Below are 17,366 nucleotides of genomic sequence, written 5' to 3' on the forward strand. Positions count from 1 at the left end.
GCACTCTGGCCTTTTGCCTCTTCTCACCTGCCTATCACATCTCGCAGTGCCCCTCCTCCTTCCATTTCATCTATGGCTCACTCTCTTCTCCTATTAGATTCCTTCCTCTCCAACCCTCTGCTCTTCCCACTGTCCTAGCTTTACCTATCACCCTCTAACTATCCTCCTTCCCCTCCACCCCCAACTTTATATTCTGGCATCTACCCCCTTCCTTTCCAGCCCTGACGAAGGGTCTCAGTTCAAAACATCGACTATGTGCTCATTTCCATAGACGTGGCTTGACCTGCTGAGTTCCTCCTGCATTTTGTGTGTGTTGCTTTCAATTTCCAGCATCTGCAGGTTTTCTCATGTTTATGAGATGCTTGCTATCTTCTCAATCAATATTCACCAATATGCTACCCGTCATTAAATTAATGTATTTATTGGTTCCTTTTGAATATAGGTAAACCAGATCATCTAGCTTCATTTAAGGTAATAAACTCATGAGAAGCAAAGAAAAGCTACACCAGGACAAATGAGGACAAACATAGGGCTGTGGGGAAAAAGTGAGGATTGACAGGACTTTTCTATCAGGAATTGACATAGACTTAATGGGCTGAATGGCCACCACCTCTGTCATAAAAATTCAATCCTTCAACCCCTCAGCATAATTAGAAAATTACTTGTGAAGACATGTAATTTCATGAAACGCAACAAACTTGCCCAGTAATTGGAAACCAACTCCTAAGGGACTGATTTTGAGAACTCTGAGAGTATTTTGGGATTCCTAGGTCCTATTTCTCTGAGCAGGGAGATCAATAACTGGGGCGTGGAGAATAATTGGTAAAATGAATGGATGGGGCATTGAGGAAATACTTTTCTGTCAAGGGGTTGTGAAGAATCTGAAACTCATGATCTTAAAGTACTGGCATTAGAACCACTTGTTTGAGAGGTACAGGGGTTCCCAAGGCTATGAATAACCTGGCTTATGAAAATCTGGCTTTAGACTAATTCTCAAATATATTCTTTTAAAAACATTTTGAAGCTGGTAATGAGGTCCTCCATTGGTTGGGGTCAACCATGGACACTGTGTCCGAGCCGTCTATTTGATATGCCATCCAGGGCAGTATGATATGGAGAGCAAGCTGTTATACATGTAGCAGGCTCCACGCAGCTGATGAATCCAGTGGAACGGCAGAGACCAATACACGGGCCAGCATTGTAGGAGTTACCAGTCATCACTGAACTCAACGTAGGGTCTCCAGCTCCGGATTTTTTCTCAGAGTTTATCCTGAAGCCTTCCCCATGAGTGGGTGTAGCTGCAAGGGAGTGGAGGCTTGAGATCAGAGTTTTCCTTCTCCTAGGTGAGCTGCCAACCATGGCTGATGAGCCCCATCTGCCAAAAGCACCAGTAAACTGCCAGTGCTCCTTCTCCCGTCAGTAGAAATGGTTCCGCCAAGCCTAGTAGCTAAGCCACACATGAAGGCCAGGAGCTGGACTTGATTGTCAGAGGCTATACGAGACACATGCCACTGGGAGGATTTTAATAGGAAGCGGGAGTTATCCTCGCTAACAAGCTGGTAATAATAGATAGATAGATAGATACTTTATTCATCCCCATGGTATTCCTTAATGACTGAATACTGGATGTGTAACATTAGTTTAATTATAGGCAGTAAGTGGGTGAATTTTGAATGCAATGATAGCAAACATCTGCAGAGTTATAAAATGTGGGCCACTAAGGAAAATTGACATACTGTAGAACATAGAACAGTACAGGCCATTTTGCCCACAATGTTGTGTCAACCTTTCAACCTACTCCAAGGTCAATTTGACTCCTTCCTCCCACATACCCTCTACTTTCCTTTCATCCATGTGCCTATCTAAGAGTCTCTGAAATTTTTCTGGAGTATCTCCCTCCAGCACCATCCTTGGCAGTGCATTTCAAGCACTTATCACTCTGTGTTAAAAAAGAAACTATCTCTGACTTAACTCCATACTTTCCTCCAATAACCTAAAAATGATGCCCTCTTGTAATTAGCCATTTCTGCACTGGGAAGGCACCGGCTATCCACTCAGTCTATTCATGTCATCTTATACACCTCTGTAAGTCACCTCTTATCATCCTTCGCTCCAACGAGAAAAAACCTACAGCACAGTACAGGCCCTTTGGCCCGTGATGCTGTGCTGAACATGTACCTACATGCTCAACCTTTCTTCACAAGATATGCTCTTTAATCTAGGCAGCATCCCGGTGAATCTCCTCTGCACCCTCTCTAAAGCTTCCACGTCCTTCCTATAAGGAGGTGACCAGAACTGAACACAATACACTAAGTGTGGTCCCATTCCCATTCTGATATGTCAATCCATGGCCTCTTCTACTGTCAAGTTGAAGCCACAGTCAGGTTGGAGGAACGCTTTATATTCCGTCTGGGTAGCCTCCAACCTGACAGCATGAATTTTGATTTCTCTACTTCCATTAATGCCCTCCCCCCCTTCTTACCCCATCCCTTATTTATTTATTTATCTATCTATCTATTTATTTATTTGTTCATTCTTTCCCTTTTTCTCATTCTGCCCCTCTCACAATCACTCCTTGCCTGCTCTCCTTCTCCCTCTGGTGCTCCGCCACCCTTTCTTTCTCCCTAGGCCTCCCATCCCACAATCCTTTCCCTTCTCCAGCTGTGTATTCCTCTTGCCAATCGCCTTTCCAGCTCTTAGCTTCATCCCTCCCCCTCCTGTCTTCTCCTATCAAATAAATAATCCAACTGGCATTTAGATCTAGTATTAATGTGATGGGATGAATGGCTTCTGCTGCTACGTTACATCATATGATTGCACTCCTTGTCAAGTGAACAGAGGCCTCTGGTCCAAGTAAATAAAGGGAATCACCCAAATTCTGTTGACCACTGAGATTCTTATCATCTTACCTCTAGTGTCGAGGCTCAGTGCTCTCTGACTCGTTTCAAACTTCCATTTTTTGATCTTGAAGTAGGGGCTCGCTCCTTCTAAGCTGGCGTGCCTCCGCAGCTTGGTGAAGAACTGCAGCACGCCACCCTGGCTGGGAGCTGTCGCTGCCTCAGCGCCGCTGTTGCTGCCTCTGGTGCTCCCGGCGACCGGCTCGCTCTGCCAAGAGAGGGGAGCACAAATCCATCAACGGTATCCATGAGTTCTCACCGACAGCTTGACCTCTGCTGCGCTCAGGCTAAAGAGAGAGGCTCGCAATACAGAACAAGCAATCACAAGGCAACTAAGTTTAGAGTTGAGCCTGATAACATTTCAAACTCTTTCCTTCTATATATAGGTCCTGGTAAGGAGAACGACAGAGCATGCTGATTTTTGCTGACAGTCTTTTTTCCTACACAGTAAACTTTGGAGGAATTGGCTAAAAATACCAAGGAGTATTAAAAAAAAAACTTCAGGAACAGCAGTTATATGGAATGCAGCTGTGTGGAAATAAGCAAGGTAAACTCATGGGAAATGACACTGATGCACTGGGGCGCTGGAATGGATAGTACTCAAATGTGAGATTAAGTTCTGCCTCTTCATTGCAATGCAGACTATTAATAGCGACAGAAAATTAGCCTGTTGGTCTGTCTCCAACGAGCCTTGCTCAAGGCCTGTGCAATCGTTAGTTAGCACGTACAACCCACAGGTTGGCTAGCCTTCACCTGGAGGCACTTGGTGTTTGGAGCAGGTGCCGGGAGTTGTGAATAAAGATGACTGGATCTGGGGAAATGGTGGAGGTGCAGTTCTAAGGTTTCAAACACTGCACTGGAGGAGATGGGGAGGGGGCAATGTCCTGTGCCCACTGGGTTAAGGAAACTCTGGATGCAAGTTCAAAATGAATTAGCTGCGGAAGTCAAAACAGGGTATTGAGGCGCGAGGACTTACAGTAGCTGCAGCAGTGTAGGAAGTTCATTGACAAATGGTCAAGGTTACTGAAAACATCTATAAATGGTATTGCAGCAGTGAACTTCACTTGGCCCAGTGCTTGCTGTCTGCTACGGATTTCATACCCATTACCTTTGCGCCGTGTTCAGGTCCTTTCCCAGTTGTGAATGCTGGACTTATGCACAGCCCATGCACATGAACGAGCATTTGAGAGGCAGGCAGGATGGATTTGCCGGTTACCGTGGGGCTGCAGGCATCCCCTTGCCTTCTGGGGACACAGCTGCATTTCTGATTTGCGAACTGTGTGGGTCATGAGCGGTACACAGGAATGGAACCTCGTCATAACGCTTAGCGTTTCATCAGACTCTCACTTGCATCGCACAGGCTGTAATACACTTGTCAGCCCGTCACTCAGTGCAGCCACAGAAGTCAAATAAATTGCACAAGTATCTCTCTCCCTCTTTCACGCAAGCTGTAACTCTCTCTCTTGCTCCCTCTCAGGTCACGGTGGTATACAACCGGAATGATGACAGATCATCAACATGAAACATTGACTCTGTTTCTCCCTCTACAGAGCCTCCCTGGCCAGAGTATTACATTGCTTTTCTTTCAGATTTCCAGCATCTGCGGTGCTTTAATTTCCAATCTACCAGAAGGGCAGTGGTTGCCCAGACCCCCTATCTGAGGACAGTGCTAGCCATCACTGGGATGAGCATTGCTGAGCCTATGACCAATATGGGGAGGGGGGGATTGAGAAACCATCAAAGATATCATTGTTCTCCTTCTCACATCCCACAAACTCCTCAAACTATGATCTAAGTTGAAGTGAACGCCCACCACGTACTTACCCTCTCTTTCAACACAAGTTTATTCATTTGGCTTTCAATGACCCCAGAGATCTACCCTGTCCCAAGGAATAACAAGAATAGAGTGTTACCAGCCTACTTGTAACTGCTTGCTCTCGTACTGAGACCCCACACACTTAAGAAGACAGCTTAGAGGAGGAAATTACCTGGGATGAAACCCAGTTTCGGCCCAGAGTATGGAGTAACACAATGGCAGATTCCAGCTCACCAGATTACTGGTTCCCACACAGATTCATATGGAAGTGGATTCTGGAACAACACTGACAAGTTTGCACAATGGAAAGAGTTAGTGTTTTGGAAATTCAAAGAGCCCGTGTTGGCGATCAGGTAGTGTGCAAGGACCATACCCATTGATTTTAACATGGAGACCTGCTTTCCAAACAGGGAGTTGCGACTGACTCTGCATAGGGTCAACTCATTAGTAGGAAAATTCAGAAAGTTCAGACCACTGCCATTGAGGCTGAGGATCACCTTGCAGGCTGTCACAATACTCCCAGCAGCTTGTCCATCAATAGATTACTGGGATCACTGAGATTTGCACAATTCGGCTTCTCTTGCACATTGGTTGTTTGTTAGCCTTTGTTTATGTATAGTTTTTCATAAATTCTATTGCATTTCTTTATTTTCATGTTAAGTGCCCGCAAGAAAATGAATCTCGAGTGAGTATACCGGTATGGTAACATACAAGTAATTTGATAATAAATTTACTTTGACTTTGAGATGCTGATGGCAACCCCGCCAAGATCAAAGTTCAAAGTAAACTTATTATCCAAGTATGTATACGTCGACATATACTACTCCGAGATCTTACAGACACCATGATTTCATTCCCCTGTCTGTTTTGGAATATTTACTCAGGGGGCGTATGGATGTTGTGATTGTCAATGGCAGAGAAAGTTGTTCTCTAGGTGAAACTAGTGTTTGGGTTACCAGCATCACACTCAGATTTGTCCTTCGTACATAGCCTGTGTACAAAGGAGACGTCGAGATTCTCCCGCACACCCCCTCCCTCTTTCTTCTCTTCCTCTTAGTCAAGCGCCTTTTTCTTCCATGTAGACCTGCTCCTTAACTGCCCACCACATAGCAGGAGGCAAGGGCAAGATGATGAGTCTATGCAACAAACAGAAGACCATGACCTCTGCAACACACACAAAATGCTGGAGGAATCCAGGAGGTCAGGTGGCATTTATGGAAAGGAGTAAACAGTCGACGTTTTGGGCTGGGCTCTTCTTCATAACCTGCTCTTCCAGGTGTCGCTGACCCCACTTCTCAGGCTGGGCAGCAAAAGTATTGCTTCATTTTGCCATTGTACATACTTGTAGATACTTGGCTCTCAGTCTATGTCTCCTGTGTGCATGTGCGCATGTGCAAGATGTACCAGGGTGTCATAGTGACGACATTTATTTATTTACTGAGTTACAGCGCGGAACAGTTCATTCCGGCACCTCGAGCCAAGTCGCCCAATGATCACCGATTTAACCCTAGTCTGATTACAGGACAATGTACAATGACCAATGAAGCTATCAACCAGTATGTCTTTGAACTGTGAGAGGAAACCGGAGCATCCGGAGGAAACACAAGTGGTCATGGGGAGAACGAACAAAGCCCTTATGGGCAGTTGCGGGGTTTGAACCTGGATTGCCTATACTGTAAAGCGTTGTGCTAACCACTATGGTATCGTGCCATCACATGTAGCAGATCATCCAGCAATCACCCTGCAGCTTGGAGTGGTGGAGCTGCTGAAGGCCGTGGGGTTGTTGTTAGGATCGCTGCCCTGATTCATGTGACCCGTGTGGTCCAAGGTCACCTGGGCACCAATTCCCATTTAGTTTCAGTACACGACAATGTTGACCTCTGCCCCCTCCCCCCGGAAAGGCCATGGCGTTATTATAAATTTCAGGTTCAATTGTCATTCAACCATAAATGAATACCCATGAATACAGCCAAATGAAACAGCGAATGGAAGCCAGTAATGCTGGAGTACACCCTGCCTGCTTCCCCTAGTGAGAGAGGCTGAAGTATGACTAGATTCTTTAACCAGAGTCACTCTGAACTCCCTTGCAGAAAAAATGACGCAGAAACTGCAAAATGTTGCAAGTACAGTATCTCTACCTCCAGCATGGAAGATGCCAAACTTAAAAAATGTTCATTACCAACTTCATCTTGACACCCAGGTGTATTGACACCTGCCCGGCTCTGTGGTTGGTATGCCTGCACTGGATGGCATATTTTAATGAGGGCACCCTTAGCAAGGCACGGAGGTTCTCTGTAATACTATTACAAAATATTTTACACCCAGTGGCTAATTTATAAGGTACATGAGGCACCTAATAAAGTGGCCACTGAGTACACAACATGTTCTGCTGCTGTAGCCCATCCACTTCAAGGTTCAACATGTTGTGCGTTCAGAGATGTTCTTCTGGTCACCACTGTTGGAACACGTGGTTAATGAAGTTACCATCGCCTTCCTGTTAGCTTGAACCAATATGGCCATTCTCCTCTGACCTCTCTCATTGACAAGGCATTTTCGCCCACTCACCAGATGTTTTTGTTCCTTTCCTATTCTCTGTAAACTCTAGGGAATGTTGTGGGTGAAAATCCCAGGAGATCAGCAGGTTAGGAGATACTCAAACCACCCCATCTGGCACCAACATCCATTCCACGGTCAAAGTCACTCAGATCGCATTTCTTCCCCATTCTGATCTTTGTTCTGAACAACAACTGAACCTCTTGACCATGTCTGCATGATTTTATTCATAAAGTTGCTGCCACATGATTGGCTAATTTGATATCTGTATTAATAAGCAGGTGTACAGCTGTACCTAATAAAATGGCCACTGAATGTAAACAACACTGAGATGTTCTCAGTATTATCTATTTGCACAGTTTGTCTTCTTTTAGCACATCGGTTGCTTGTCAGCCATCGGTGTGTGTGTGTGTGTGTGTGTGTGTGTGTGTGTGTGTGTGTGTGTGTGTGTGTGTGTGTGTGTGTGTGTGTGTGTGTGTGTGTGTGTGTGTGTGTGTGTGTGTGTGTGTGTGTGTGTGTGTGTGTGTAGTTTTTCAATGATTCTATTGTATTTCTTTGCTATACTGTGAATGCCAGCAAGAAAATAAATCTCAAGGTAGCATATGTTGACATATATGTACTTTGATAATAAATTTACATTGAAGTGTGTTCGCTCAACACGCTGAGCGAATTGTACCCCTGCTGAGAGCTTTCTGCTTCTCTGTCTGAGTAGTTTGTCGTGTCTTTTATGGCCTTGCTCATTTACTAAGTCGTAGTGTTTTCTGAGGGGAATTCTTCCTCGTGCACCAATGTCCAGGGAAATAAGGTACTGCAGAAGTTGGCACAAAGGCAGTCAGTGCCTGCTACATCACTGCCCGAAGGAGGATGCAACTTGAAACAATCTAAAGCATCAAACACATGCAGGTTCGTAATGGAGAGAATTTGACCATCATGTTGGCTGGAAGCAGCCAAGCCGATTTGGAAAGTTCGGGTATGGGTTAGAACGTGGTGGCGGGGTCTAGGCCCAGAGCGTATCAATGCAACAGGGCCTGGGTCCTAGAGCGAGGAGTGACCTGATATTTGGACAATTTTAATACCAGCCAAATGGATTGAAAAGGCAAGGTGTCGGGACTGGAGGTGAGGGTCAGCTCACTGCTCCGCTGTCCGTGACACTGAGACTGAGGTGATCGGCTTGCTCCAGGCTTCGTGTCTGTGGACTCACTTCTGTTCAAAATACTGTTGTTTGCACGAGTTGTGTTCTCCCCCCACCCCCCCCCCCCCCTCTGTGCATTGGGTGCTTGTTGGTCTGTTTTTTTAAGGGGTTCTTTTGGGTTTCTTGTTTTGTGGCTGCCTGTAAGGAGACAAATCTCAAGGTTGTATAATTTATACGTGTTTTGGTAATAAATGTACTTCGAACTTTGAAGTGTTTGATCCACTTTCTGAGGAGTTATGGATTGCTGATCATCCCACTAAAGAGCATCTCATGTTGGGAAGTTCATTAGTGGAGCAGAGAACTAGGTCATTGCCCTGGTAAATTCCTGCACCAGTGACATAAGATGACCAAATCTCGATTATCTGTGGGCAGGTGCAACACAAAAAGCACTGGAGGAACTCATCAAGTCAGGCAGCATCTCTGGAGGGGAATGCACTTTTGATGATTCTGGTTGAGACCCTTTATTTGGATAGATGAAGGGGTCCTGACCAAGACTGTTGACTATCCATTTCCCTCCTTTAGAAGCTGCCTGACCCATTGAGTTCCTCCAGTGTGCAGGATTCCAGCATCTGTAGTCTCTTTTGTCTCATTCCTGAGCAAGTACTTTCTGGAACTTGTTCTAGCTGTGTAGTAAAACTTATTCCAAGTCACTATTTGTCAGAAATTCCAAGATTCTGAGCAACAACAATGATGAAGCAACAAACATTTTCATGTCAACCTGGTGTTGATTGGGAAAAATTCTCCCAATCAAGTGCGACTTTTGACCTTTTAGCTGTTGGAGTCGAATACTTTGAGAGATTGAGTCAAGCAATCCGTGCAGAATCACTACAGAGCATCACACAATACCTACCATGTTCTGCATCCAGTTTTGACAGTAAAACTCCAAAGAATGAAGGTCTGGATGAAATGTACCAGTCAATGCAACTATCAGGAGAATTCAAGTTGGCTGGATTGGAGGAGATGCGATTAAAGCCCTTATGATCAAGAACAGTTTGTTAGCGTGGATAAGTTGTAATGGTGAAACCATTACTCCGGGGCATTAATATGAAACAGCTAACAGTTGATCAAGTAAAGAAATTAGGAGTAACTTCTTTACCAGAGTGCGGTGAAAAGGTGGACTCACTGCCACGTGGAATGGTTGAAGCAAATGGCTTTGAAGCAATTGAGTGAAGGCTCAACATGTATATGAAGGAAATGTGGATGGAGGGATAAGGGGCAAGTTAGAAAAAGCATTGGCAGAGGCCCAGTTGGCACCTAGACCAGAGGGTACAAATGGCCTCTTTCTTTGTTGGAGACTCTACTTAATTTGATGCAATTGTACTTACCACACTACCTTCTCCAGAAGCAGCAGGTGCAGGAACATTTGCATCAACAAAGGTAGTGTTAACTGATGAATTGATTGTATCCCCAGGCAGGGCAGAGCTGGGGCTGACTGAGAGGCTTGTCAGAGCTGTTTGTGGCAGCGGATTTGTGATGGGCTGCAAACAAAATTAGAAATAATCTAAATTCACATTGGAAAGGCAACTATCAAGAACAGCTCTATAGATGCCGAGCTTCAATAACCTTAATCGTTACTTCTCTAAAGCTGGAGCAGTACTTGAATGGTAAACTAAAGAGGATGTCAACACACCGAGAAAAACATTCCATGCACTCTTTTTTTGTTCCTGCATCGACATAAACAGATTTCCTTTGAATAAAACAGGTCTTCCTGTTTTGTAATAAAGTGCTGTTGCTTGGAATAACAAGAGAAATTTTTTTTCCCATTTATTCATGGCCCTTATAATAATTAGCTCTCTGGGTCATTTTCAGAAAGCTGTCAAGTTCCAACCATGTTGTTGTGGTTACATTAGAGGCAAGATTGGATAAGGCCAGCAATTTTCCTTGACTGAAGCAAACCAGGGTGGGTTCCAATGACAATCTAGTCACTGTATCCCAGAGTTAGTTATTTGCCTGAATTTACAGCTCCCCACCAACAAGCTGGGCTTGGAATCCATGTCCTCAGATCATTGGTTCAGATGGCTGGATTACCGTGATGCTACTATGCCTAAATGATATTAAGTTCTGAATAGGTCAGGCAGCATCTGTGGAGAAAAGTAGAGAGTTAACAATTCAGATCTGAGACATGTTATTAGAATGGACAGCAACCTGAAATGTGAACTCTGCTAATGTTGCCTGACCTGTAACTTATATCAATATGTTGTTTTTCTAATATTCTAATGCTCCATTTTAAATTAAGATTTCCCTGCTCCTAGAATGCATTGCTTTTGCATATATTGGCTGGTTACATATTGAATGTGTTTACTGGTGCTAGGCCAGAAGGTGGAGGGATTGTAGTGGTGAGTCTGTGTGGATTCTGCAGTTTACCCCTAAGATAGGGCAGGGATTCGCTGCCAGTGTTCACAGTCAATGTTTTTATTTGATCGACTTGCTTTACTCCTCTTCTCCTCCAGTCAAACCATCTAGAATTGGGAAACTTACCCAAGAGGCCAACCAGAAGTATGCACGTGACTCGATACTGGAATCTCCAAACAGAATGCAATGCTTCTGTCATGGACAAACCAGTGGATTTGGTGTCAAGAAATCAACTTCTTGAACAGAAAAGACACCAGGTCTAATGCACTGATTAGATTCAGATTTATATGAATTACTTTGATATAAAATGATATGATTTCTGCATGGATCATTTTTAAGGAACACATATTTAGCCAATAAAAAGTAGAGCTCTGGGCAGAAAATGTGTGAACTAATGCACGTTATTGCTTTTGAAACATCACTCTGCTACCTTAGGTTCAAAACATAAGATACCTAAATCAAAATAACATATTGATGGAAGTTATTAGTTTAATAAAAGGAAGATAAGTACTTTATCAACCACAGCATCATAACATTGTGCAAACCTTTTAAGGTAATGCTATTGGATCATTGGTTATTGGTAGTGGATGAAAATTAGTTTTTTAAAAAAATTTTTACTTCAGTTTTTTTTTATTTTTACATGAAAACCAGAATTCGGCCCATCAGCTCTCGAAGTTGCTCTGCTGTTTAATGAGATCATAAACACAAGAGATTCTGCAGATGCTGGAAATCCAGAGTAACACACACAAAATACTTGTGGAACTCAGCAGATCAGGCAGCATCTCAGTAGAAGCATGAAATAAAGAATACGGAATAAAGAAGAAAATGTTGACTATTAATTCCTCACCATAGATGCTACCTAACCTGCTGAATTCCTCCGGCATTTTGTGTGTATTAATAAAATTATCTTGACAGCAAAGATGCATACATCAGAATGCTTTCTATCAATTACAGCTCAGCATTTAATAGCATCATCCCCTCAAAACTGATCAATAAACTCCAAGACCTGGGCCTCAGTACCTCCTTGTGCAAATAGATCCTAGATTTCCTCACTTGCAGACCCCAGTCAGTTCAGATGGGTGAAAATCATCTCCCCCACAATCTCCATCAGCACAGGTGCACCACAGGGCTGTGTGCTTAGCCCCCTGCTCTAATCGATTTACATTTATGACTATTTGGCTAAGTACAGCTCCAACATCGTACACAAGTTTGCTGATAACACCACAGTCGTGGGTTGTATCAAAGGTGGTGATGAATCAGCATACAGGAGGGAGATTGAAAATTTGGCTGAGTGGTGTCATAACAAAAACCTCTCACTCAATGTCAACAAGCCCAAGGAACTGATTGTAGACTTCAGGAGCTGGAAACCAAAGGTCCATGAGCCAGCGCTCATCAGAGGATCAGAGGTGGAGAGGGTCAGTAACTTTAAATTCCTGCGTGTCACCATCTCGTGGGACTTGTCCAGGACCCATCATATAAATGTTATTGCAAAGAAAGCATGATAGCGCCTCTACTTTCTTAGGAGTCTGCGGGCACTTGGTATGTCATCAAAAACTTTGACAAACTTTTATAGATGTGTAGTGGAGAGTACATTGACTGGCTGCATTATGGCCTGGCATAGGAACACTAATGCCTTTGAATGGAAAATCCTACAAAAGGTAGTGGATTTGGTCCAGTTCATCACGGGTAAAGCCCTCCCAACCACTGAGTACATCTACAGGAAACGCTGTCATAAGAAAGCAGCATCCATTGTCAAAGATCCTCACCACCCAGGCCATCAGGTAGAAGGTACAGGTGCCTCAGGACTCGCACCACCAGGTTCAAGAACAGTTACTACCCCTCAATCATCAGGCTCTTCAACAAAACAAGACAACTAACTCATCTATTGAGATGTTTCCACAACCAATGATCTCACTTCAAGGACTCTTTATCTTGTTATTTCATGCCCTCGTTACTTATTGTTATTTATTTACATTTGCATTGTTTATTGTCTTCTATGCTCTTGCTCTTTCATTCATCCTGTTTACAATTACTGTTCTATAGATTTGTTGAGTACGGTCGCAGGAAAAAGAATTTCAGGGTTGTATGTGGTGATTTGTATATACTCTGATAATAAAAGTTACTTTGAACTTTCAATTCCATATTTACATCTATACATAGGAATCTTTCACACCCTATTCCATATACACTATCTACTTCAACCTTAAGTCAGAGCTTTTCTGCAGGTTTTAATTGGTCTTCTAGAAATCAGGTTATTATGATGATTAAAATCATAAATATTCAGACAGAAGTTGAAGACAAGAGATGCATCAACTTTCTGTTGGTGTAAAATTAAATTTAAATTAGCAACAATAACAATGCTCACTGAATTAAAGTCACATTGACAGTTACATTTACCACCATCTGTCAATCATTACCCCCACATCAATAGACCCACAGACAAATGTAGTCTGTAGTCACTATATGTATTTAGAACGTCTCATGTGTCATTCTTAAATCTCAATTGATGTGAATACAAATAGTGAACTGTTAACTCATCTTACGGTACAAAATGTTATTTTGTGCAAATAATTTAAAGTAAAATCCAAATCTGTCCTTTGGGGTGATTTTGTTCTAGATTTTCTCAACATAAGTTGGGAAAATCCAGGGCATGCCCTCTTCTCACTGTTACCATCAGGGAGGAGATACAGGAGCCTGAAGGCACACACTCAGCAATTCAGGAACAGCTTCTTCTCCTCCGCCATCTGATTCCCGAATGGAAATTGAACCCATGAACACTACCTCACTTTCTTTTTTGTTTCTGTTTTTGCACTACTTATTTAATTCAACTATTTGAGAAATATCTGAAAAAAACCTTGTTTTTCGTTATTGGTTATGGAGATTACTTCGGACAGAATGCTCTTTAGCAATGACATTGATCATGCAGTCTATGCACATTTTTATTTATTCATCCAGTTTTGCACATACAGAAATAAAAATCATATCAGAGATGTTGACGTTAGCAAAGTGACAAGTGCCCATGGGGAAACTAAGAATCGTGAAGAAAATAGCTACAATCATTAAAATAGACTCCTTCAAAGAATACGAGCTGAATTAAATTCCCGGGAGCACCACTGCTTCACTTGTGGCATTTTTCCATGAAACATACAGTCATCTGGCATTTTGAATCAGTGATACTCTGCACCAGAGTACTGGCATTTCCTTGGGAAGTTAACAAGGGCAGATTTCACTGAGGTATCTTCCCAGGTAACCTGGGCTCCTCTGACTAGTAAAACAGAGTGACTGAAATGAGCTCAGTAAAGAATGGATGCAGGCAACGTCCTGTGATGGATTTAGAATGTCATTGCTTATAAATGTACATACACCATAGAGCATACTACCAGAATTGTTTATAGGTAGTTCAAGATTAAAATGAAGGGGTATTCAGTTCAATTGTCTTGACCTCCCTCTTGTAACTATCTAACATAGCATCCATTAAACCATGTCATAGCAATGCCACCCACTAGATAATCAATCTGGCACAACTCCATGACATGAATAATATTTAATATGTTAGGTTAATGCCCTTTACTGTATTTATAACTTGAACTGTTGACTCTAATTCATACCATATGTAACTCCCTTGGGTCTGTACTGTTATATCTCAGTCCAAGACATACTCTAATTTGTATGCATTGGAGATAAAGGTATAAAGCTTGAATTTAATATTAATTAAGTCTGAAATAATTTAAACTTTTCCAGAGTAATAGCTAAAAATGTAAATTACATGAATCTGAATCTTCCACGGACTGACAAGTTGTTGAAATTTTTCACCGGTGACATTACCAGCTGGCCATCAGATGTGAATGCTAGGAATTATGTGGAAAATAATTACTACAGATCAATCATTAAAAATATACTCCTTCAAAGGCAGTGGGCTGGATTCAATTCCACAGTAGTTCACCGGGGGCACCGTGATGTATTAGATTTTGCTTTTTTGTGGCTTTATGCACAAAAAGGAGCGGTACCTCAGAAAGGCCACATCCATCATTTAGGACCCCCACCACCCAGGGCATGTCCTCATCTCAATGCAACCATCAGGGAGGAGGTACAGAAGCTGAAAGGCACACACTCAATGATTCAGGAACAGCTTCTTCCCCTCTGCCATCCGATTTCCGAATTGAACTCATGAACATTACCTCACTACTTTATTTCCTTTATTTGGCACTACTTATTTGATTTAACTATGTAATATATACTCACTGTAATTCAGAGGTTCTCATTTTCCCTCCATTATTATGTATTGCACTGTACTGCTGCCACAAAGTTAACAGATTTCACAACATATGTCGGTGATATTAAGCCTGACTCTGATTCTGAATATTAAACTGCCGGTTCCTACTTTGAACCACATTCAGCATCAATATTTTGTTACTTCACTGAGAAGGTAACAAGTTCACACTGAAGTGTGAAATTCATATGTGAATTTCATGCAGAAAGGAATGGTGCATAAATCTGCTCAGAATTATTCCACTAATATTAGCAACAACCAAACACCCCATAATAGATGGCAACAGCATTTCTTTTTAGAACAGGCTGAATGGTTTTACCAAACAGCTAACACAGCCAGAATGGCCTCCTTCGACGCTGTATCGAACACTCCACAATAGATGCCAACAGCATTATTCTCTGCTGTGTCATTCGATAAAGACCATCGACCTGAGTTTCTGTCCCCATTTTAAAGGGCTTTTCAAAGCCCCTTGCTTTTGACCCTTTGGACTCCATTTCTCAGAGCAATTAATTCCCTGTAAAGTGTCGTTGGACATCTTGTATGCACCATTAATATAACAAATATGTTGTTGTGTAACAATAAAAAGGAGCCTACTCTGTCCATTGTATCTATGCTAGCTCCCAAAAGAACAATGCTTTTAGTCCCATTCCCCTCTCTGTATGAAAATTAATCTCAGAGAAGTATATGGCGACATATATGTACCTTGATATTAAATTTACTTTGAACTTCCATATTTCACATGCCCTTCAAATCCCCTTTGATTCGTTTTACTACTAATCCACATTAATTAACAATTTTATGGTCAATTGACCTTCCAACATATCTGTGGGGCAAGGGCAAAAAATCAGAGGGGCTAGAGGAGTATCTTGCAGTTGTGGAGGCAATGTGCAAAGCTCACACTGACGTCTCCTAAGGTCAGGAAGGAGCTGTGAGCCACAGCTTTAACTACTGTATCATGGCACCAAGTTGCCCTAATAGAACTTGAACCTATTCTTGTATTAAACACAAGAGTTTCTTCAGATGCTGGAAATCTTGAGCAACCCATGCTGGAGAAACTCAGCATCTATGGAGTGGTATAAAACATTGGCATTTCAGACTGAGACCCCCCATCTTGCATTGGTCCATTGAAATTATTCGTTAAAATATATTTTAATTACCGAATCTTCAAATCCTTTCTTGATTTTTATTTCCTTTTAAAATTACTTTCTGTAATTTATCTTCCAACTTACGCAGATTTCTAAAATGGTAACATTTCACAAGGGTAGTGACCTTGTTCTTAAACTAGAAAGAGTGCAGAAAAGATTAACCAGGATGTTGCCTGGACTGGGGGCGGGGGGGTGGGGGCTGAGTCACAAGGACAAGTTGTGCAGAGTAAGACTTTATTCCCTGGAGCATAGGAGATTTGGCGTGGGGGGGATCCGACAGAGGTATTTAACATCATCAGGGGCATGGATAGGGTGTAAGCAAATAGGTTTTTTTCCCCGCAGGACCGGGCATTCTAAAAATAAGAGGACATTGTTTTAAGTTCAAAGCTGAGAAATTTAAAAAGGAAATCGGGGGAGCTTGTTCACACACACAAGGTGGTGCATATTTGGAGTGAGCTGGCCAGAAATTGTGATTGAGGTGGGCACATTCATCGTCATCACTTTGTGCCGTGTCGTATGACGTGGGCGATCGTGGTCTTTCCATGTCCATGATTGTTCTGGCAATAATTTTTTAAAGAAGTGGTTAGCCATTGACTTCTTCTGAGCAGTGTCTTTACAAGATTGGTGACCCCAGCCATTCTCATTACTCTTCAGAGACTGTCTGCCTGGAGTCAATGGTCGTATAACCAGGACTTGTGATGTGCACCACCTGCTCCCATGGCTTCACGTGACTCTGATCAGGAAGATGCTACACCTTACTCAAGGGTGACCTGCAGGCAAACGGAGGGAAGGAGCGCCTCACATCTCTGGTGGATATGTAGCTCCATACTGCCATCCAGTGGTTGGGATGGGCAGATTAGCAACATTTAAAAGCCATCTGGAGAACTTCATGGATAGGTGAGGCTCAGAGGGCTCTGGGCCAAATGCAGGCAGATGGGACTCTCTTGCTGGACAAAATAGTCAGTGTGGATGGTTTTGGTGAAAGGCCCTGTTTCCATGCTGTAAGACTCTATGACAGACAGCAGATGTTTAATGAATATAAAATCCTCAGTTATGTGGTGTTGAGATTCATCTTTCCACATTTTATCGTATCTCTGATACTTCTGCTCAGCACAGGTGAGAATGAAACAGACAAAAGTGA

General features: G+C 42.7%; 1 protein-coding gene across 8 annotated transcripts in view; it reads right to left on the reverse strand.

Annotated features, from left to right (window-relative positions):
* Positions 1-17,366, reverse strand: part of cbarpb (CACN subunit beta associated regulatory protein b) — a 262,852-nt gene that overhangs the window by 25,905 nt on the left and 219,581 nt on the right. For 7 of the 8 annotated variants that reach the window (XM_073068259.1, XM_073068261.1, XM_073068263.1 and 4 more), the window contains 2 exons: positions 9,784-9,936; positions 2,910-3,105 (listed from right to left, as the gene is read on the reverse strand). In XM_073068259.1, the coding sequence (XP_072924360.1) occupies positions 2,910-3,105; positions 9,784-9,936 (349 nt within the window). The remainder of the gene's footprint in view (positions 1-2,909; positions 3,106-9,783; positions 9,937-17,366) is intronic. The other variant, XM_073068267.1, reaches the window with a different exon arrangement.

This window comes from Hemitrygon akajei, chromosome 16 (assembly GCF_048418815.1).
Source record: "Hemitrygon akajei chromosome 16, sHemAka1.3, whole genome shotgun sequence".
NCBI lineage: Eukaryota > Metazoa > Chordata > Chondrichthyes > Myliobatiformes > Dasyatidae > Hemitrygon > Hemitrygon akajei.